This window comes from Diospyros lotus, chromosome 1 (assembly GCF_014633365.1).
Source record: "Diospyros lotus cultivar Yz01 chromosome 1, ASM1463336v1, whole genome shotgun sequence".
Lineage (NCBI taxonomy): Eukaryota > Viridiplantae > Streptophyta > Magnoliopsida > Ericales > Ebenaceae > Diospyros > Diospyros lotus.
The window spans coordinates 14,859,192-14,883,829 of record NC_068338.1 but is presented as its reverse complement, the minus strand read 5'-3'; the positions used below and the strand labels follow the sequence as shown (position 1 = coordinate 14,883,829).

Genomic DNA, 24,638 nt, shown 5'->3' with positions numbered 1-24,638 from the left:
TAACCTCCATGGGTTAAGGCACCAACCAATCCCTCCCACATCACTAGTCATCCATATGGCCATAGGTACACTAGAACACAAATCATGCAAATATGGTCATTACATGCAACTCATACAAAACAATTACAAATGTAAGCAAACCCCACCACTTGGGGTCATCTTTTACCTCTATTTCCTTGAAACTTCAAGTCCTCACTTGCCAAGACTCTCTTTGGTTCAAGCCACCTTAGAAGGAAAGAAACATAACCTTAGCTCATAAACAAACTAAAGACTACTACATGAGAGGGAAAGAAAGCTTAAGCTTACCTTTTGCTTGCCTTTCTTCTTCCTTCTCCTAATCTTCTTCTTCATTTCTTTTAATCTCTTAACATGTGAAAAACTTTGAACTAGAATCTCATCTCCCTATTTATAGAGATTTCCTACTAAATCCATGTCAAAACTCAAGATTCCATCTTAGCCCTTGGTTTTTCTTTGATTTAAGAGACTCCATCTCAACCCTCAAATACAAGCACAATCCTTGTGCTTTTGATAAACTCAATCCTAGTCTTTGATTTTTAAAGGAACCAATCTCTACTCTCTAGAAAAACACAATCCAAGAGACTTAGGATTTTTTAATCTCATCCCTTGATTTCCCTTGGAGGTTAAATCCCCACCTTCCATTATATTTCTTCTTGAAATTATCCTACCTATGTGGCAATCCATGCCATTGGTGAGCTTAAATCCCAACCATTGGATTCCAACAATTTACAAGATTTAATTTCCACCATTGGATCAAGGCTCCTATTCCCATAATTACCCAATTTTTAAAATTAATAAATATTGACTAATTTCAAGATTGACTATTTTCCAACATTTCTCCTTTAATTTAAATCCCCTAGATTTTCAAGCATTTAATGGAGACTAATATCGATTTATTTTTTATTTAATTCAAATCACTCTTGAAAGACATAATCCATTTTAATTTGCTTTTATTTTAATCCACTATTTTCCCACATAAATGCATGATTAATTTTCTATTTCTTTTTCATTTTCTTTAATCACTCTAATGATGATTCTCATTTAATGCTTGAGAGACTATTTCCTTTTCTTTATGAATTTTTTTTAATCTCACTCTTGCTTCACAAGATCAGGCCAAGTGTTTCACTTACACCTAATCAAACTAATTTCTTTTCCCTATATTTTTAATTAAATCCCTTTCATGAGATCTTGCCAAGTGTCACCATCTACCCTACTTGGATTCCATTTTAATTCCACATTTTTCATTCATTTTTTCAAGCATTTAAACAAGAATTAATTTCTCCCAAAATCCCATTCTCGAATATATAAATATTTTTTCCATAAAAATAATTTACCTTTTATGGGACGGGATTCCAAATTATCGTTTTGCCCTTCTTAAGGCATCCTATATATATGCGCCTTCTCTTTGATTCAAGGGCAATTATGAAAATTTTCATATACCATTATTCTCTTAATTGACAATTTTACAAGATTTAATTTCCACCATTGGATAAGGCTCCTATTCCCATAATTACCTAATTTTTAAAATTTTCATATATCATTATTCTCTTAATTGACAATTTTATCATGACTCATCAAGGGTATTACATTTCACCCATCTTAAAAGAATTTCGTCCTCGAAATTTCATTTCCATTAATATAATTGATCAATACATCAAAGCTACTCTTCCATTACATCAACAAATAATTCAGGAAATTGGTGCCTTAAATCTTCTTCCAGCTCCCATGTTGCTTCCCGATCAGAGTAATGGTTCCACTAAACTTTAACTAGCGAAATTGATTTGCTCCTCAGCCTCTTCTCCTTGCGGTCCAAGATTTTCACTAGCCTCTCAATATAGGTTAGGTTCTGACGAACCTCAACCTCTTCCTCTAGAACTTCCATTCTTGGATCCGGTATGTGCTTTCGCAATTGAGACACATGGAACACGTCATGAAATTCAACGAATTTGTTGGGCAAGGCTAATCGATAGGCCAAAGGACCCACTCGCTCAATGATCCTGTACGGTCCCATAAACCTCGGACTAAGCTTCCCTTGCTTCCGATTCGTCATTGATGGTCTTTGTGGTAAAATCCGAAGAAATACTCTATCCCCTTCTTGAAACTCCAAATCCCGAGTGCGGTGATCCGCATAGTACTTTTGACAATCTTGAGTAATCTTCATACACCTTCTCGCCACATCAATCTTCTCAGAGGCTTGCTGCACCAATTCAGTCCTGGCCAAATGCCTTTCGCCCACCTCAAGCTAGCACAAAGGCAATCTGCATCGCCTGCCATACAACGCTTCATATGGCACCATATCAATGCTACTCTGATAGCTGTTATTATAAGGGAACTCCACTAATGGCAGGTACTCGTCCCAACTTCCTCCAAATTCTAGGACACATGCCTGCAACATGTCTTCCAAAACTTGGATCACCCATTCTGTCTGGCCGTCTGTCTAGGGGTGATATGCAGTACTAAAATTCAATCTCGTTCCCAATTCCTCTTACAAACACGTCTAGAATCTCGACAAAAATTTTCAATCTCTATCATACACAATGCTGACTGGTGTCCCGTGCAGCTGCACAATCTCTTGGACATAAATTCGCAACAGCTCTTCCGCACCTTGACCAATTCAAACAGGTATAAAATGAGCCGACTTTGTTAGCCTGTCGACCACAACCCATATCGAGTCTTTCTTCCTTACTCTTCTAGGCAATCCCACGATGAAATCCATAGAGATGTGTTCCCACTTCCATTCTGGAATCTCCAACAGTCGCAGCAATCCCGCTGGTCTCTGATGCTCAATCTTAATACGCTGGCATGCGTCACACTTGGTTACATACTGAGCCACACTCCGCTTCATTCTAGGCCACCAATAAACTTCTCTCAAGTCCTTATACATCTTGTTTGCCCCTAGATGAATAGTGTACTTTGACCGATGTGCTTCATCTAGAATCCGTTGCCTTAATTCTTCATTATTAGGAACGTAAATTCATCCATTCAACCTCAAGATTCCATCCCTATACTCAAAACCTATCTTCATTGGCTGTCCCTTCCCATCCACCCATTGGCGAAGCTTCCGATCCTCCCCGGTAACCTGGTGTATCTCCTCCCACCAACCTGACTGAATTTGCAGATTAGCCACCATGGACGTTTCATTCCTAGGCACTACACCCACCGTTAGGCTATTGAACACTTCTATCAGCTGCCATTCCCGCATCATCATCCCGGCTGCAACTACAAGATCCCTACGACTAAGGGCATCTGCCACAACATTCGCCCACCCTGGATGATAATGGATGGTGCAATCATAGTCCTTCAAGAACTCTATCTATCGACGATGTCTCATGTTCTGCTCCTTTTGGGAGAAGATATATTTTAGACTTTTATGATCAGTATATATCTCAAATTTCTCACCATACAAATAATGTCGCCAAATCCTCAAGGCGCGGATAACTGCAGCCAGTTCCAAATCATAAACAGGGTTGTTCTTCTCATGAGGTCGTAATTGACGCGACCCATAAGCAATCACTTTACCATGCTGCATCAACACGCAGCCTAATCCCGATCTCGAAGCATCACTGTAGACCACAAATCCCCCAGAACCCTTAGGTAGGGTCAAAATCGGCGCTAAGGTTAACCTCTTCTTAAGTTTCTCAAAACTTTGCTCACACTTGCCATCCCATATGAACTTTACATTCTTTTGAGTCAAACGAGTTAGTGGCAGAGCAATTTTTGAAAATCCTTCAACGAATTGTCGATAATATCCCGCTAGCCCCAAAAAACTTCTCACCTTGAATACTGACCTCGGTCGGTGCCAGTTCTTAATGGCCTCTATCTTGGATGGATCCATTGATACACCGTCACCCAAAATTACCTGGCCAAGGACCGCCACTTCTCTCAGCCATAAGCTATATTTAGAAAATTTAGCATATAGCCTTTCATTACGCAACTTTTCTAACACCATCCTCGAATGTTCACAGTGCTCCGCCTCACTAGCTAAGTACACCAAGATATCATCGATAAAAACAATCACAAACTGGTCTAGAAATGGTTTAAACACTCTATTCATGAGATCCATAAAAGTTGTAGGTGCATTGGTTAACCCGAACGGTATCACCAAAAATTCGAAGTGTCCATATCGACATCGAAACGCCGTCTTGCGTATATCCTCCCTTCTAACTTTCAATTGGTAGTACCCCGAGCGCAGATCAATTTTTGAGAATATTCTGGCGACTTTCAATTGATCAAATAACTCTCTAATTCTGGGCAATGGGTACTTATTTTTCACTATCACTTTATTGAGTGCTAAAAAATCTATACACAATCGCAAACTGCCATCTTTTTTCTGTACAAACAAAACTAGAGCTCCCCATGGAGAGATACTTGGTCGAATAAATCCTTTATCCACCAAATCTTGAAGTTGTACTTTAAGCTCACTCAACTCAGCCGGGGCCATGCGATAAGTGGGTATAGAAATTGGTTTTATTCCCGGTAACAGTTCAATGGCAAACTCCACTTCTCAATCTGGAGGTAGCTCTGATAAGTCTTCTGGAAAAACATCCAAGAACTCCCTCACTACTTCTACATCCTCCAGCTTCTTTTCTGACCTATTGACTACCATAACATGAGCTATAAATCCATATGCTCCCTTTTTCAACCATTTGCATGCCTTCAAGGATGACACAAATTTTAACTGCCTACCAAACTGTAGTCCCTTAAATTTCACCACCTTTCCCCCCGGACATCCCAATTCCACTGTCCTTTCCAAACAGTCCATATTGGCGCAATATCAAGAAAGAAAATCCATACCTAGGATGACATTAAAATCATGCATCTCCATAAGCATCAGATCTATCTTAAATTTATCGTCCTCAATATCCACATCAGAATCTCAGATTATTAAATTAGTCTCCATAGTCTCCCCAATTGGAGACTGAATCCTAACTCTATGCCCTATTGTTGAGGGTTCAAGGCCCAAACTCCTAGCAAACTCATTTGCTATGAATGAATGAGTGGCACCAGGGTCCACCAATGCATGCATAGGAGTAGTGTGGATGAAAAGCGTACCTTCCACCACGCTCGGGTCGATATCTGCCTCCGCCTTTGTCAGGTGAAACACTCGAGCTGGTTGTGGACCCGATTTTCCTTCCGGCTTCTTTCCTTGGTCAGATTTGCCTCGCTGGGGGCAGTTCCATGAATAGTGTCCCAGCTGTTTACAAGCATAGCATGTCACCTCCTTTTTGGGCACTTCCTCAATCTTCCATGTTTTCTTCGAAGGGCAGTCTCTTGCAAAATGTTCAGTTTCACCACAAACAAAGCAACCTGCTCCCTTGCTTTTGGTCCCACACTTATTGTCGGCATGCCTTTTTTGGCACTTTTAGCAATACCTTTCCCTTTTAAATTTGGCTCCTTCCGACTTCTTGAATTGGACTGTTGGAAGGTTTGTTGATATGTCTTTGCTCTTTACTTCCCTTTTCGAATCATCGCGAAGCTTCAGTTCCCCTTGAGCCATCATGTTCCTCTCAACGGTAATGGCCATCTCAACTGCATCCTCAAATGTGTGAATGTTCCATGCATACAGAACTTGCTTAACTTCTTTTCTAAGTCCTTGGAAAAACTTTTAGGCCTTCTCAAAATTGTCAGTGGTGTACATGGGCACATATTTTATCAACTTGGAAAACTTAGCTTCGTACTGTACCACGAACATATCATCTGTTTGAGTTAACTTCAAGAACTCTTGCTTTTTCACTTCTCTCCAGTACTCAGGAAAGTACTTATTATTAAAAGTAGTCTTAAATTGCTCCCAAGTGATAGGTGTCACTCGCACCTTCCCATTTTCTTGAGCAGTATTTCGAGTCCTTAAGACTCCTGACATAGACCTCCACCAAATAGCTGCATCTTCTTCTAACATAAATGTTGCATATCTTACCCAATGCTCTTCAAGGCATTCTAAGTGTTCCAGCAGCTTTTTTGTTTGCTCCATCCAAAATTCTCCCACGCTTGGGTCCACCTCCGGGTCACCATTAAAACTTGGTGGATGTAAATCCCGATACATCTTCAGCCAATTAATGGTAGGGGTTTCTGATTTGTTCATTGAATTCATCATCATCTCAACGAACCTTTCAAATGACCTGTCGCCACTTGGCAGCCCTGAGCCGCTTCTTTCCGGGATGTCTCGAGATGACGACTGGGCCTGGCCCCTCCTTCTGTTAAGTCGCTCTTCACGATTCATCTACACAATGGCACAAGCAACATTCATTTTCTACTACACTATAACCACACATACATACATAACACAAGTTTTGGAACAATGCCATACAAGATGAAATTTTTCAATGTGACTTATTTATTTATATAAACAAGATCTAGGTTTACAAGAGAGCTTTCCCATTTACAAAAGGATTTCAAAGAGAGGAAAGCCCTATAATCACCCTGAACCAAATCCACACGAAGACAAAATACATCATATTTCCCCCAGCCCCACAAAACGCAACTCTTTGAGCTCACTAGTCACCTACCATGACTTAGCCCTACCCATGGCCTCCACATCGCAACCCTCGCCACTAGGCCCACATGGCCCATCTATCACATAGCTACTCTGAGGCCTGCCTGGGATAACCCCGCCTCGGAGCTTCAAATTGACTGGGTCGCTGTAGTAGATTCCAATCTGGGTCTCGGACTCCTCTGAGGGTTCCTTATAAGGGGCTTTAGGAGAATCTACCTCCTTACCAATGTCTTCTTCAGAGTCATCTATGGTTTCATTACTACCCACGCTCTCTTCATCCAGTCCCACATACCCGTGGACGACCTCTCTAGACTGCCACATGTCCGTCTCTCAAATCATCTCAATGAACAAGGCAAAGTTTTGAGGCACTCGTGGACACCTAGCAATCCTCCTTGCGTACCGCCTCCAATTTCCATGGAGTAACTCCTTCACATAATGTACTTTTATCTCTCCCAATAAACCATGAGGCAAGGCCGTGCCTGGGGTCTCAGCTATCACATCCTCCACCTTATTGAGGTAACATTGGATGGACTCACCGGGTCTCATAACTGATATGGCCAAAGTCCATTGGGCCTTCAGCTTACGAATGTAATCTCGCACCAACAGATCGAGCGAAATGGGCATCGTCACTCCATACCTATGCACAAAACACCACACCATAGACATTAATCCAATGACATCACCACCACAACAATCATATCAGCATAGCTATAATGCCTAGCTGTAATATCCTTGATGAGTCATGATAAAATTGTCAATTAAGATAATAATGGTATATGAAAATTTTTATAATTTCTCTTAAATCAAAGAGAAGGCACATAATATATAGGACGCCTTAAGAAGCGTAAAACGGTAATTTGGAGTCTCGTCCCATAAAGGTAAGTTATTTTGTGGAGAAAATATTTATATATTGGAGAATTAATTTTGGGAGAATTTAATTCTTGTTTAAATGCATGGGAAAATATATGAATAATTAGGAATTAAAATGGAAGCCAAGTAGGGTAGATTGGTGACACTTGGCAAGATCTCATGAAAGGGATTTAATTGAAATATGGGAATAAGAAATTAGTTGGATTAAGTGTAAGTGGGGCCCTTGGCATGATCTTGTAAAGCAAGAGTGAGATTAAAAGTAATTCAAAAAGAAAAGGAAAATAGTCTCTCAAGCATTAAATGAGAGTCATCATGGTGTGAACTAAAGAAATTCTTTATTAAATAAAAAATTAGTCATGCATTTATGTAAGAAAATGGTGGATTAAAATAAATGCAAATTAAAATAGATTGTGTCTTTCAAGGGTGATTTAAATTAAATAAAAAATAAATAGATATTAGTATCCATTAAATGCTTGAAAATCTAGGGGATTTAAATTAAAGGAGAAATGTTGGAAAATAGTCAATCTTGAAATTAGTCAATATTTATTAATTGTGAAAATTAGGTAATTATGGGAATAGGAGCCTTGATCCAATGGTGGAAATTAAATCTTGTAAATTGTTGGAATCCAATGGTTGGGATTTAAGCCTACCAATGGCATGGATTGCCACATAGGTAGGATAATTTCAAGGAGAAATATAATGGAATGTGAGGATTTAACCTCTAAGGGAAACCAAGGGATGAGATTAAAAAATCCTAAGTCTCTTGGATTGTGTTTTTCTAGAGAGTAGAGATTGGTTACTTTAAAAATCAAAGGCTAGGATTGGGTTTATCAAAGGCACAAGGATTGTGCTTGTATTTGAGGGTTGAGATTGAGTCTCTTAAATCAAAGAAAAACCAAGGGCTAAGATGGAATCTTGAGTTTTGGCATGGATGGAGTAGGAAATCTCTATAAATAGGGAGATAAGATTTTAGTCCAAAGTTTTCCCACATGTGAAGAGATTGAAAGAAAGGAAGAAGAAGATTAGGAGAAGGAAGAAGAAAGGCAAGCAAGAAGTAAGCTTAAGCCTTTTTTTCCTCTCATGTAGTAGTCTTTATTTTGTTTATGAGCTAAAGTAATGTTTATTTTCTTCTAAGGTGGCTTGAACCCAAAGAGAGTCTTGGTAAGTGAGGACTTCAAGTTTCAAGGAAATAGAGATAAGGGATGACCCCAAGTGATGGGATTTGCTTGCATTTGTAATTGTTTTGCATGATTTGTGTTCTAGTGTACATATGGCTATATGGAGAACTAGTGATGTGAGAGGGGTTGGTTGGTGCCTTAACCCATGGAGGTTATAAGGGCATGGAGGACTACCTATTTATTGCATTGCATTTGCATTACATGTTTTTGCTCATGTTACATTTACTTTTGCATAGCACCCTTACTGAGCAATGGCTCATAAGGTCTTTTGACCTTTTTGTAGTTGGGGAATCTTCTAAAGGAAAGAAAGTTTTGGAAGGTTGAAGGAGATGGAGCAAGAAAAGTGTGTGTGTGTTAGTGTATGTTTGTCTTGTGAATGGATGTATTTATTTAGCTTTTATGTATGTATGCTTAATGTGGATGGATAGAGAAAAACTTGGATGTTTTGGAAGGTATTTGAGGTATCTAAGTATTTTGAAAATTTTGGGTTTAAAAGGAAAAAAAATATATATATATATATATATAAATTTTTTGGGTGGATGTCGACTGGGACGCGTCTAGGCACGACTAGCACACAACAGGCGCGCGACAGGAGGCCAGCACACGAGCGGCAGGAGGCCTGCGCGTGGGGCCCGCGCGTTGGGGCGCGGCTGGTGCTGTCGCTGCCCCTTGCTACTGTTTATCTTTTTTATTTTTATTTATTTACTTATTTTAAATTATGCCACTGTAAATTCTGGAAAAAAAATGCATGTTTAAAAAAAAGGATAAATAAATAAATAAATATAGATTTGAGCCTCCAAAATATTTATTAAATTAATGTAGATTTTGAGGCATTTTGAGAAAATTCCTATAATTTAGAAATAAAATAAAGGTGTATTTTCCTTGAGTTTTGGAAAATGGATGAGGAAGATTGATGTTTGAATTTCAAAAATTTTCTTCTTAAGGGTTGGAAATTTGAGGTATTTTTGAAATAAATAAAAAGGAAAATTAATGGAGATTTGATAAAGAAAATTTTATTAAAAAATTTTCCAAAGAAATATTAATCCAAATATTTTCTAAAGGATTTGGAAGTGAGAAAAATGGGTTAATAGTTGGGGCAAAGAAAATTATTTTCTTATAATTAAGGCCTTATGCTATAGTTAAATGAAGTGAATATGGTTTTCTTATTTTGTCGAATCCTGGGAAGTCATCATTGACTCGTCATTAAGGGCTTGAGAAGGGGTGACACTTTATGAGGTTTCGGGTTTTATTTTCGCGGGGTTGTTTCGATATTTTCCCAGAGCCTTGAGTGGAGCGAAGGGAGGGCAAAACCTAGTTCCCACCTAGGTTGTTTCTCATTGAAACATAGTCAATCTCTTCATTTTTGCTTTAGCGAGTGAATAGTTAGTTGATTATTCATGAGTAACACCCGTAAGTGGAAGTAGGGCGTTATAGTTTGGTATCAGATGATGGTTTTAGTTTGAGATGGGATTTCATGATTCCTGGGCATTATAGCTATGCTGATATGATTGTTGTGGTGGTGATGTCATTGGGTTAATGTCTATGGTGTGGTGTTTTGTACGTAGGTATGGAGGGACGATGCCTATTTCGCTCGATTTGGCTGGTGCAAGATTACATTTGTAGGCTGAAGGCCCAATGGACTTTGGCCCTATCAGTTATGAGACCCGGTGAGTCCATCCAGCGTTACCTCAATAGGGTGGAGGATGTGATAGTTGAGACCCCGGGCACGGCCTTGCCTCATGGTTTATTGGGATAGATAAAGGTGCATTATGTGAAGGAGTTACTCCATGGAAAATGGAGGCGGTACGCGAAGAGGATTGCTAGGCAGCCACGAGTGTCTCAAAACTTTGCCTTGTTCGTGGAGATGATCCGAGAGACGGACATGTGGGACCGGATGAAGAGAGGGTGGGTAGTAACTAAACCATAGATGACTCTAAAGAAAACATTGGAAGAGAGGTAGATTCTCCTGAAGCCCCTTATGAGGAACCCTCAGAGGAGTCCGAGACCCAGATTGGAATCTACTACAACGACCCAGTCAGTTTGAAACTTCGAGACGGGATTATCCCAGGCAGGCCTCAGAGTAGCTATGAGATAGATGGGCCTAGTGGCGAGGGTTGCGATATGGAGGCCATGGGTAGGGCCTAAGTTATGGTAGGTGACTGGTGAGCTCAGAGAGTTGGGTTTTATGAGGCTGGGGGAAATATGATGTATTTTGTCTTCATGTGGATTTGGTTCAGGGTGATTATAGGCCTTTCCTCTCTTTGAATCCTTTTGTAAAGAGGAAAGCTCTCTTATAAACCTGGATCTTGTTTATATAAATAAATAAGCAACGTTGAAAAATTTCATCTTGTATGGCATTGTTCAAAACTTGTGTTATGTATGTATGTGTGGTTATGGTGCAGTAGAAAATGAATGTCGCTTGTGCCATTGTGCAGATGAATCGTGAATAATGACTTAACAGAAGGAGGGGTCAGGCCTAGTCGTCATCTCGAGACATCCCAGAAGGAAGCGGCTCAGGGCTGCCAAGTGGCGACAAGTCATTTGAAAGGTTCGTTGAAATGATGATGAATTCAATGAACAGATCAGAAACCCTTATGATTAATTAGCTAAAGATGTATCGGGATTTATATCCACCAAGTTTTAAGGGTAACCCGGAGGTGGACCCAAGCGTGGGAGAATATTGGATGGAGTAAACAGAAAAGCTGCTGGAACACTTAGAATGCCCTGAAGAGCATTAGGTAAGATGTGCAACATTTATGTTAGAAGAAGAGGCAGCTATTTGCTGGAGGTCTATGTCAGGAGTCTTAAGGACTCGAAATACTGCTCGAGAAAATGGGGAGGTGCGGGTAACACCTATTACTTGGGAATAGTTTAAGACTGCTTTTAATGATAAGTACTTTCCCGAGTACTGGAGAGAAGTGAAAAAGCAAGAGTTCTTGAAGTTGACTCAGACAAATTATATGTTCGTGGTACAGTACGAAGCTAAGTTTTCCAAGTTGATAAAATATGTGCCCATGTACACCACTGACGATTTTGAGAAAGCCCAGAAGTTTTTCCAAGGACTTAGAAAAGAAGTTAAACAAGTTCTTTATGCATGGAACATTCGCACATTTGAGGATGCAGTTGAGAAGGCCATTATCGTTAGGAGGAACATGATGGCTCAAGGGGAACTGAAACTCTGCGGTGATTCGAAAAGGGAAGTAGAGAGCAAAGACAAATCAACAAACCCTCCAACAGTCCAATTCAAGAAGTCGGATGGAGCAAAATTTAAAAGGGAAAGGTATTGCAAAAAGTGCCAAAAAAGACATGCCGGCACTAAGTGTGGGATCAAAAGCAAAGGAGTAGGTTGCTTTGTTTGTGGTGAAACTGGACATTTTACGAGAGACTGCCCTTCGAAGAAAACATTGAAGATTGAGGAAGCGCCCCAAAAGGAGGTGACATGCTATGCTTGTAAACAGCGGGGACACTATTCATGGAACTGCCCCCAACGAGGCAAATCTGACCAAAGGAAGAAGCCAGAAGGAAAATTGGGTCCACAACCAGCTTGAGTGTTTCACCTGACAAAGGCGGAGGCGGAGATCGACCCGAGCGTGGTGGAAGGTACGCTTTTCATCCACACTACTCCTATGCATGCATTGTTGGACCCTGGTGCTATTTATTCATTCATAACAAATGAGTCTGCTAGGAGTTTGGGCCTTGAACCCTGAATAATAGGGCATGGAGTTAGTATTTAGTCTCCAATTGGGGAGACTATGGAGACTAATTTAATAGTCCGAGATTGTGATGTGGATATTGAGGACAAGAAATTTAAGATAAATCTGATGCTTATGGAGATGCATGATTTTGACCTCATCCTAGGTATGGATTTTCCTTCTCGATATTGCGCCAGTATGAACTATTTGGGAAAGACAGTGGAATTGGGATGTCCGGGGGGAAAGGTGGTGAAATTTAAGGGACTACAATTTGGTAGGCAGTTAAAATTTGTATTAACCTTGAAAGCGTGCAAATGGTTGGAAAATAGAGCATATGGATTTATAGCTCATGTGGTGGTAGACGATAAGTCAAAAAAGAAGCCGGAGGATGTAGAAGTAGTGAGAGAGTTCTTGGATGTTTTTCCAGAAGACTTGTCAGAACTGCCTCCAGATCGAGAAGTGGAGTTTGCCATTGAACTGTTGTCGGGAACAAAACCAATTTCTATACCCACTTATTGAATGGCCCCGGCTAAGTTGAGGGAGCTTAAAGCACAACTTCAAGATTTGGTGGATAAAGGATTTATTCGACCAAGTATCTCTCCATGGGAAGCTCTTGTTTTGTTTGTAAAGAAGAAAGATGGCAGTTTGCGATTGTGTATAGATTTTCGAGCACTCAATAAAGTGATAGTGAAAAATAAGTACCCATTGCCCAGAATTGGAGAGTTATTTGATCAATTGAAAGTCGCCAGAATATTCTCAAAAATTGATCTGCGCTCGGGGTACTACCAACTGAAAGTTAGAAGTGAGGATATACCCAAGACGGCGTTTCGATGTCGATATGGACACTTCAAATTTTTGGTGATGCCGTTCGGGTTAACCAATGCACCTGCAACATTTATGGATCTCATGAATAGAGTGTTTAAACCATTTCTAGACCAGTTTGTGATCGTTTTTATCGATGATATCTTGGTGTACTCAGCTAGTGAGGCAGAGCACTGTGAGCATTTTAGGATGGTGTTAGAAAAGTTGCGTAACGAAAGGTTGTATGCCAAATTTTCCAAATGTAGCTTCTGGCTGAGAGAAGTGACGTTCCTTGGCCATGTAATTTCGGGTGACGGTGTATCAGTGGATCCATCCAAGATAGAAGCTATTAAGAACTGGCACCGATTGAGGTCAGTGTTCGAGGTGAGAAGTTTTTTGGGACTAGCGGGATACTATCGACAATTCGTTGAAGGATTTTCAAAAATTGCTCTGCCACTGACTCGTTTGACTCAAAAGAATGTGAAATTCATATGGGATGGCAAGTGTGAGCAAAGTTTTGAGGAACTTAAGAAGAGGTTAACCACAGGTCCGATTTTGATCCTACCTGAGGGTTCTGGGGGATTTGTGGTCTACAGTGATGCTTCAAGATTGGGATTAAGCTGTGTGTTGATGCAGCATGGTAAAGTGATTGCTTATGGGTAGCGTCAATTACGACCTCATGAGAAGAACTACCCTGTCCATAATTTGGAACTGGCTATAGTTATCCATGCCCTGAAGATTTGGCAACATTATTTGTATGGTATGAAATTTGAGATATATACCAATCATAAAAACCTAAAATATATCTTCTCCCAAAAGGAGCTGAACATGAGACAGTGTCGATGGATGGAGTTCTTGAAGGACTACGATTGCACCATCCATTATCATCCAGGGCGAGCGAATGTTGTGGCGGATGCCCTTAGTCATAGGGATCTTGTAGTCACGGCCGGGATGATGATACGGGAATGGCAGTTGATAGAAGTGTTCAGTAGCCTAACGGTGGGTGTAGTGCCTGGGAACGGAATGTCCATGGTGGCTAGTCTGCAAATTCAGCCAGGTTCGTGGGAGGAGATACGCCAGTAGCCAATGAAGATAGGTTTTGAGTATAGGGGTGAAATCTTGAGGATGAATGGACGAATTTATGTTCCTAATAATGAAGAATTAAGGCAAAGGATTCTAGATGAAGCGCATCAATCAAAGTACACTGTTCATCCAGGGGCAACCAAAATGTATAAGGACTTGAGAGAAGTTTATTGGTGGCCTGGAATGAAGCGGAGTGTGGCTTAGTACGTAGCCAAGTGTGACGCATGCCAGCGTATTAAGATTGAGCATCAGCGACCAACGGGATTGTTGTGACCGTTGGAGATTCTAGAATAGAAGTGGGAACACATCTCTATGAATTTCATCGTGGGATTGCCTAGAACAGCAAGGAAGAAAGACTCGATATGGGTTGTGGTCGACAAGTTAACAAAGTCGGCTCATTTTATACCTGTTCGAACTAGTCAAGGTGCGCAAGAGCTGTCGCGAATTTATGTCCAGGAGATTGTGCGGCTGCACGGGACACCAGTCAGCATTGTGTCTGATAGAGATTCAAAATTTTTGTCGAGATTCTGGACGTGTTTACAAGAGGAATTGGGAACGAGATTGAATTTTAGTACTGCATATAACCCCCAGACAGACGGCCAGATAGAACGGGTGAACCAGGAATTTGGAGGAAGTTGGGATGAGTAACTGCCATTTGTGGAGTTCTCATATAATAACAGCTATCAAAGTAGCATTGGCATGGCACCATATGAAGCGTTGTATGGCAAGCGATGCAGATCGTCTTTGTGCTGGCTTGAGATGGGCAAAAGGCGTTTGACGAGGACTAAAAATTAAATTATTATTAAATATTTATGATTAATAAAAATATTATTAAAGAGTTAATAATATTTTAATAATAAGAATTGTTCTTATATAATATTATATATATAATAGTAATACATGTATTATATTATATTAAAAGAATTAATAAAATAAATAATTATTTAATTAATTTTAAAAAATCAAAAGATGTAATGGAAACTAAAGAATTGGAGATTGTTTCACCGTGCCGTCTGCTGGTGTATAATATATATATATATATATATTGTATATTATTAAAAAGGGAAGGAAAAGCCTTCGATTCAAAAATCAAAAAGCAATTGAAGTGGGAGACAATGAAGACAGGGTGGCAGAAGGCGCAACCATGCGCTAGAGATGTGAAACTGATACAGAAAGGGGCATGGCCTGGAGAATTGTTCTCCACTATTGTAGCTGCAGAGATATATATATATTAAATATATATTAGATTATTATAATTAACAAAGGGAGCACAGCCCCCCTTTCTCTCGTGATTCAGCCCTCTACTCCTCCTGTGCGTCTTCTTCTTCTTCTTCTTTTTATATTCTTCCAGGTGCGCCGAACAGCTTTCCCGCAGTTTTATTCTCTCGGCTTCCATTCCCCTTTTGCATGCATATATATGTGATATATATATTTTAGAGAATGAAAGATGATAGGGTTGGAGTGTTGTCAGCATAAGCTTCTTGGAAAAGCTTTAATGGAAGGTTACAGATAGCGTGCTTCTTGCCATCATAAATTAATCCGAAGAATGCAGACCGAAAGGATGGATGGCAACAGACAGATTCGATCCGACAAAGGTATTCATTGTGGCCGTTGCAAGAGATCAATATGGATAGTCAATGAACAGTGTCTCCGGTGTGGCAAGAGTTTTCGGGGGCCGATAGCGTATTGTAGCAGGTAGCTCGTGACGATTGTGGTTTGTTGTCATGGGGCTCGCCTTCTTCACTCAACCAACGGGCCTCGTGATGGCCCTAAATTTACTGACTTAGGCTCAGCTAACAACTCTCCAAAATTCACAACGCAAACACGAAAGCACGCACAAAGAAATACGGGAAAAACTCTCGACTCTATATTCAAACTCTCGAATACAAAGAATATGGTTTGGGTTAGCTCCCCCTCTAAACTAGTTACAAGATCGCTCATCTATACATATATATAGCTGATTAGACTCGGCTGTGTGTGCGCCTCAGGGACATGTGTAACATCCTACATCGAGCGATAGGAAGGACCAGATCAACTTACCCTGATGGGTCTACGTGAACTTCCTAGGGGTCACCCATCCTTGAACTACTCTATTTCAAGCATACTTAACTCGAGAATTCTTTATCCACATTCACAGCCTAAAAGGTATTCAGCTGGTATTGTTTCATTCCTTACTATCCTTGATATATATACTAGCTTCTGTAGACTCCCTTCTTGGACCTGACATTGAACTCTTGGGGTATTACATTCCCCCCCCCTTTAAGCACATGACATCCTTGTCATGTGACCTTACAACTGGTCTTAGATTTTCAGGGGCTGTCATTCTAAAAGCCTGCTAGGAGCCGCTTCTTGTTCAGGCTTTTGCGCCCTAGCGCCATTCGACTACTCCAAGGGTCGGCTCTGATACCACCTGTAACATCCCACACGAGCGATATGAAGGACCAGATCAACTTATCCTGATGGACCAACGTGAACCTCCCAAGGGTCACCCATTCTTAAACTACCCTAACTCAAGCACGCTTAACCCGTGAGTTTTTTATCCACATTTAGGCCAAAAAGTATCCAGCTGGTGTTGTTTCTTTCCTTACTATCCTCGATATATATACTAACTTCTCTAGAGTTCCTTCTTGAACCTGACCTTAGGCTCTCAGGGTATTACAACATGCGCCCCAAATCCTAGTGTGGGTTGTGCACCTCGTGGACATGCACCCAGATATGCTGGGGGTGGGTCACGCCTCGAGGACAAACCCCTCAAACAAGGAAGGTGTGAGGCGCGGATGTATTCCTTGTTTGTGGGGTCTATCCCCGAGACGCGACCCACCCCCAGCATATCTGGGTGCATGTCTACGAGGCACATGACCCACACAAGGATTTCGGGCGCATGTCCCCGAGGCGCACACACTGCCGAGTCTAGTCAGCTATATATATATGTATAGATGGGTGATCTTGTAACTAACTTAGAGAGGGAGCTAGCCCAAGTCATATTCTTTGTATTCGAGGGTTTGAATATAGAGTTGGGAGTTTTTCCCATATTCCTTTGTACGTGCTTTCGTGTTTACGTTGTCAACCCCGGAAGGTTGTTAGCTGAGCCTAAGTCAGCAGGCTTGGGGCCATCACGAGGCCCGTTAGTTGAGTAAAGAGGGCAAGCCCTGTGACATTTGTTCTCTGATAGTCCCAGACAGTTGTGACGGCAAGAGTTACCAGAGGTGACAACAACTAGGGTTTTTTGTACCCACATCCAGAGTGTTACCATAACTCACGATTACAACCACGGTCACTGGTCGAATTTGAAGGTCGACTATGCCCTAACAAGTTTGAGCACCCTAGGTGGGATCTAAGTTTCACCGCCTTTGCTTGCAGAGAACTCGAGCTCCAAGAGAAAATAGGCATTGGAGGGCACTCAAATCTTGGTCAGGCTAGACACTTGAAATCTCATAACTATTACAGAAACATAATGAGATCATGAGATCAAATTTACATAAAATCTATTATTTTTCAATAAATAGTCAAAATTCCAATTTTATCACAAGATTCATTTGTTCTACACACATATAATACAAACCAGAATAATTCACTCATAAGACCCATAAATATCAAAAGTCCTCTCAAAGCTCATGAATAGCGTCCATCGGCAACCTTTCCTCCATTACTACTTTTCCTTTACTAGAACTCAAGTCATTTGTATGGTTAGTGATAAGGGATGAGTTCTAAGACTCAGTAAAGATAATATGTAAATTAGAAAATCATAATGCATGACAATCATAGAAAAACATGAAATGAATCATGCATACAGGCCTAGGCCTGCCCACCTCATTCATCTCGAACTCTTGATGACCCCATATGATTTTTCCTAAGACCTTAACACGAGTTTTGTTCGATCAAAAATCTATAGTCTCATGCCTAGACACTCCTCTGTCATCATATGCAAGTTATGACAGTATAAATTGCACAAAAAACATATTAACCCTTACAAAATTAGTTTATGATGCTTTGGTAGTCTCCTTTTAAAATATTTCTCCACAGCGTTGAAATCACTAATTACTCTTCAAAATTCCTTTAACAAAAAATAAATATAACAAGTTAAAATAAAATATTACTAAAATTAACTTTCATCTAATTTCGAATGTTTTGTACTTATCTTGCTATTTAAGCTCACACTAGCTATTCCTCCTGTTATGGGTATTTCCTGGGTTACTCCTTAGGGGTTGGACTCGGCCTAGCAAGCAGGTCCAATCATCTAAGGCCCAGCAAGCCGGCCCAATCGCCTAAGGCGTGGGCCCAAAGTCAAGTTCATCGGAGCAAGCTCACACATCGCTAAAACCCAATCTCAGATCGCGAGCTAAGAAGACTTTAAATGAGCTCTCAGCGATATTTCTAGCGAGCTCCGAGTGACGTTTCCAGTTTGCTAATCTAGCCAAGTGCGCTCCCAGCAAGCCTACCAGCTCGCTGACTAAATTATTCAGCTCGCATGATAAGGAAACCGCAAAATAACCAAAGAACAGCGACGGAACGGGTGTTATTCTAAACAGGCCGTTCAAGCCCAATCTGGCTCTATCCTCTTGAGCCACTTCTTGATCCATGCCATTCCCATCCTGGCCTTATACCAGCCTACAAGCAACATCATTGCAGCCGTCTCTGGATATTCGTACGCCCAACTTAAATCTCATCCTCATTTATGGCAGATCTCATCCTCATTAATGACGGATCCCATCCTTATTAATGAAGGTCTCATCGGCACCATGCCGCCATTGGGGTACCTCCGCCAGTGCCGGATATTTAGTCACATCACTTGCAGACGCATGATGCATGTGCACAGGATGACATCTCCTCCTCATATATCAGTAAGCTCTTTCTAGAGCCAATGTATGATTTTCCTTGCTAACCTACTGATACGCTGTATCTTTTCCTTTCTCGTCTTCCTTGTTCATTTTATCAGTGCGGACCAACGAATCACGGTCGACCAATTCTGAACGTCGACACCTCCTTTCTTCCAATCTCTATCTCTCTCTCTTAAACTCAATTTTCCCCATTTTCCCAATCTATTTCCTTTTTTCAATCTCTTAATCTCTCGTATTTATAGGGAATTATAGGACAGCTAGTATAATTATAATCTAATCCTCACCCAAATTTCTTTATTACCCACTAACTTTTCTTTTGCTAAATTAACTATATCATTGCCTACTAACTCTTTTTTTCTCTTAATTATTCTGTTCACTAACACTATCTTTGCCCACTAACTCTTCTTTTCTCATAATTATTCTGCCCACTAACTCTATCATTACCCACTAACTTTTCTTTTCTCTTAATTATTCTACCTATTAACTCTTATCATTTCCCATTTAATTATTCTACCATTATTCTTTTAGCATAATTTCAGCCACTTAATCTTCTAGTGGTAGCATGGAATTAGTTATCCATAAATGATCTGTTGCTAGTTCTCGATTGTGTATCTAGTTAGTGACAGAGTTGTCTTGTGTATTGGTGTCGGAGATTTACCGTTGAGCGGAACCATCTGATTTGAGATGTGGAAATACTCTTTGTATAATGTTATATGGAGATAAACGCTCGCTGATGGAATCCACTATCTCCATACGCCACTACACAGAGAGCATTCTCACCTCTCACATTAGATGGTTTTGCTACCAATTCCACGTTGCCATATGGGCTTAGTATGCAGATTTAGTGGGTTGTCTGTCACTAGAAGATTAAGTGGCTGAAATTCTGCTAAAAGAATAGTGGTAGAATAATTAAATGGAAATGATAAAAGTTAGTGGACAAAATAATTAACAGAAAAGATGAGTTAGTGGGAAATGATAGAGTTAGCAGGCAGAATAATTAAGAGAAAAAAAGAGTTCATAGGCAATGATAGAGTTAGTGGACAGAATAATTAAGAGAGAAAAAGAGTGAGTGGGCAATGATAGAGTTAATTTAGCAAAAGAATAGTTAGTGGGAAATGATGAAATTTGGGTGGGGATTAGATTATAATTATACTAGCTGCCTTATAAACTCCCTATAAATACGAGAGATTGGGAGATCGGAAGAAATGAGAGAGATCGAGACAATGGGGAAAATTGAGTTTGAGAGAGAGAGAGAGAGATTGGAAGAAAATAGGAATAGTTAGTGTGAGCTTAAACAACAAAGTAAGTACAAAATATCCGATATTAGATAAAAGTTAATTTTAATAATATTTTTTTATTTTATTATGTTTAATTTTTGTTAGAGGAATTTTGAGTACTCAGTGATTTCCACACTATGGAGAAATATTTCAAAATGAGGCTATCAAGGCTTCAGAAACTAATTCTGTAAGGGTTAATATGTTTTTGTGTAAATTATACAGTCATGACTTGCATATAATGACAAGGGAGTGTATAGGCATGATACTATGAATTTTTGACTGGACAAAGCTTGTGTTAGGGTCCCAAGAAAAATCATATGGGGTCACCAAGAGTTCGAGATGGATGAAGTGGACAGATCTACATGCATGATTCATTATATGTTTTTCATGAACTATGATTTGTTATTTTATATATTGCTTTTACTGAGTCTTAGCACTCACCCCTTATCAGTAACCATACAGATGGCTCAAGTTCTAATAAAGGGAAAACAATAATGAAGAAAAGGTTGATGATGGACGCGGTTGATAAGTTGTGAGAAGACTTTTGATGTTTATGGGTCTTGTGAGCGAATTATCCTAATTTGTGTTATATATGTGGAATAAACGAATTTTGTGGTGAATTCGGGATTTTAGAGTATTTACTAAAAATAATGGATTTTATATAAATTTGCTCACATGATCTCATCATGTTTTTGCAACAATTTTGAGATTTTAAACGTGTAGCCTGATCGACATTCGAATGTCTTTCGTTATCTATTTTTTTTTGGAGCTCGAGTTCTCGGCGAGTAAAAGCGACAAAACTTGGATCCTACCTAGGGCGCTAAACTTGTTGGGGCATACTTGATATTCAAATTCTGCCAATGGCCATGATTGTAACTATGGCTTATGATGGCACCCTGCCACAACCAGCAAGAGACACATGCAAACACTTAACGGCAAATACAAGAAGACAAATCAATTTTTAATTTTTTTCAAAAACCATAATAAACAAACAGCAAAAGCAAATCACTTCTTGCATGACACATTGATAGTAGCCATATGCATATAAAACAAAATCATACATAATAGAATTGCAGAAAATGATAAATAATACCTCAATCTACCCATAGGCCGCTTTGGACCCTTCCGTTGGATCCGTGCTAAGACCATCTCGGTCTTAACGAAGGTGAATGAGAGTTGGAATTGTTCCTCCAAAAAGACTATCCATCCAATAGACCCATATTGGGATATCACAAAGGGGTTGCAACTGTACATCCGCCACCGATGACTCTTGTTGGACACCCATTGAGAACTCGTCGGAAACCCCAACTGCTATTCCAATGATAACCCTTGCCGTAGCGACTGTTGGGAACCCCCCAGAGGACGAACCACGACCGCCACAGGCCGTCGGCAACAACCCACTCATGGCTGCCAGCATCTCTTGCCGCATCGGAGATACTGTATTAGGCTGCCCGTGTCGGTCTCTTGCAACAACCACGACGAACGCCGTCGCCAGATTTGCGCATCGTTGTCCATTCTCCCATCTGTAAATATTTCTGACTAGGAGCTTCTATCCGTCCATGGGATGTCCAGCGACTTCAACTCCTTGCAATCAGATTTCTTTCTCCTCACCAAAAGATCGAATCAACCAAGGAAAAAAATCGGATCTGCTCCAATTTGCTGCCGGCACACTGTACCCTCCTTCAAATATATATACCCAATATATATTAAGCCGAGAGAAGGAGAGGGAGCCGTGCACCTTGCTGCTGCATAATAAATATATCCCATATATATTCGGTGAATGCAACGGACAGAACAAAAGAAGGAAGAAGACTGACAGAGAGGGCGCTGGAATTTCCAAAGGAAGAAGAACGCACGCCCAGCACACGTCAGAGAGGAAAAATGGGGAAGAGAGAGAGAGAGAGAGAGAGGGAGATGATGATCGCTCCCCATGTGCGTCCCACGCGCTCACTGAAATTAGGAATCGGGGAGGAGAGAGAAAGAGCGGAGGAGACCACCCATGTGCGTCCAACACGCACGCTGCCTGCCAGCTGCCTTCTTTTCTTCGTTTATATAAATACATAATATAATATATATATTATGTTAACAATGCACGGCAGCTTCATATCGCCTCCCAATTTCAATCCTTCCTTTCGATCTGTCCTCCTCTCCAGGCGCATGGTTGCCCCTTCTGCCGCCCTCTCTTCATTGTCCCCCACTTCAATTGCTTTTTGATTTTTGAATTAAAGCTTTTCCTTTCTTTTTCAATAATATATAATATATAATATAATATCACACATATATATATATTATACACATGCGCACCCACCTCCGATCAATCTCCAATTCTATAATTCTCATTACATCTTTTGATTTTTTAAAATTAATTAAATAATTCTTAACTTTATTAATTCTTTTAATATAATATAATACATGTGTAATTATTACACAAATAATATTATATAAACATTAATCAATCAATGAGAACAGTTCTCATAATTAATATGTCACTAAAATATTATTAACTATTTAATGATATTTTTATCAACCCTTAACACTTAATGATAATTTAATATCCTCTTAATGGTGTAAGTACTAATATCCTCTTAATGGTGTAAGTACAGTTAACCAACTCGATTCACTAATTTAACGAATTATGTGTTTAAGGTGCGACTTTTTAAATTCACAGTTATATAGCAATAAGGACAAATTAATTTCTAGATAATGGCCAAACTCTTTTACCTATTAAGAGGATCTTTCTAGGGGAGGAGCTAAGATTTTCATTCAATAAGGATAAATTTTAATATAAGAATATAATTTTTAAAATAAGACAATAATGATAACATTAAAATGTAAATTTTTTTTACAATTGTTGTTTGCAACTTTTCATATTTTGATAACGTCATATAATGATCTCATTATCAATTTTATTAAATACATTATTTTCAACATATACAATTAAATTATCATTCATTTATTAGTCTCCAATCCTACTACGTAATCGATTCTTCACAATATTCATTGTAGAAAATCATTATTCAACTATAGCAATAGCAACCGAAAGAGTTAATGCCAAAACCACAAGCTTATAAACTAATAGGTATACTATATTTTTTTTCATCACAATCAACTTCTATCCAAGTTCACTGAGTCCTCATAATTCTTTAAACTATTTGTTGGAGCGCATATAAAAAATATAAGTTTGAAGCTGATCATTGATAGTGTTTAATTATATATGTATTTTTATATAATTTTTATCTTAATTTTGTGCTAATTTTCTTACATAAATGTGTGTTTATATGGATTTTACATTATTTTAATCTTGTTTTGTAGGAATCCAGTAAAAGAAATAAATTTGAAAATTTTAGTATAAAAAAAAGAAAAAAGAAAAAAAATAAATTATAAAGTTAATTTTAAAATTAATATTACAATATAAATAAAAATAACTAAATATTATATATAACTAATATTATAATATAATTAATAATATATTAAATATCATATATTATGTTATATTATTTAGATATATATTATATTATACATTATATTAAGTGACGTGAATGAATGTCGAGTAAGTTTGCACTTTAAATATAATAATATATTATTATAAGTAAAAGTGGGATGAGTTACGGCTGTGCATAACTTCATATATATATATATAATATATATATATATATAATAAAGGAGGAGGAAAAGGGATGGAATTGGAGGGCTCGTGGGCGGCGGACAAAAGAGAAAGGAATTAAGGGAGAGATGTGCGGTGCACTAAAGATCCGGAAGAGCAGCAGCCTCACGCACAGCATTAATAATTGTGACCCAGATTTGAAACAGATCTGGGCAGGGAGCTCTTCTTTTTTCCATTAAATTTTCACTCACTGCAACAATAATTGTGACCAGATCTAAAACAGATCTGGACAGGGAGTTCCTTTTTTTCCATTAAATTTTCAGTGTTTATTTTTATTTTAATAATATCTAGCTAATTTGTTTTAGCTAGGCTTTAGAGGAATTTTAAATTTGAAATTATGTGATTATTTGTTTAGTTTAATTTAAAACTTCATCATTATTTGCATGAGAATTTTATAGTGTTGTGCTTAATGTTTTAAAAGATTGGTCACTTTTTAGTGATTTAATAATTTATGTATAATTGACTAAATGATTGTTATAAATTAGATTCATAGGTAATATAAATCACATACTTGACTATGAGATCGAAAGATGATTAGCTTATGTGTGACAATCAATGAAGCTTAGTGAGTCAAATTCCCTTCCAAGATTAGAGGTTTTCAAAGAATTTAATGCTTATTTATTTCGTTGATATCTGTTTAGAAATCTGGCAGTGAAATTGAATTAATAAAGGATTAATATGATTCGAAAAAGCTTATTAATTAATTAAGAAAAATCCACCATCTCAT

At 39.0% G+C, this 24,638-nt stretch overlaps 2 protein-coding genes across 3 annotated transcripts in view; one reads left to right on the top strand and one right to left on the bottom strand.

The window, feature by feature from the left end:
* LOC127790420 (uncharacterized) overlaps positions 1-22,307 on the bottom strand; it is a 131,863-nt gene extending 109,556 nt beyond the window's left edge. Inside the window, exons 1-3 of one of the 2 annotated variants that reach the window (XM_052319941.1) lie at positions 21,341-22,307; positions 307-7,145; positions 167-225 (exon numbers count right to left, since the gene is read on the bottom strand). The gene's annotated coding sequence lies outside the window, so the exon portion shown is untranslated. The remainder of the gene's footprint in view (positions 1-166; positions 226-306; positions 7,146-21,340) is intronic. The other variant, XM_052319947.1, reaches the window with a different exon arrangement.
* On the top strand, positions 11,571-12,104 carry LOC127804292 (uncharacterized). Its single transcript, XM_052341178.1, has one exon. It carries the CDS (start codon positions 11,571-11,573, stop codon positions 12,102-12,104), a length of 534 nt encoding a protein of 177 aa, XP_052197138.1.
* Positions 22,308-24,638: the final 2,331 nt, after the last annotated feature.

Coding starts and splice junctions, on each gene's coding strand:
- LOC127804292 (XM_052341178.1), top strand. CDS start 11,571: ATGTACACCACTGACGATTTTGAGAAAGCCCAGAAGTTTTTCCAAGGA.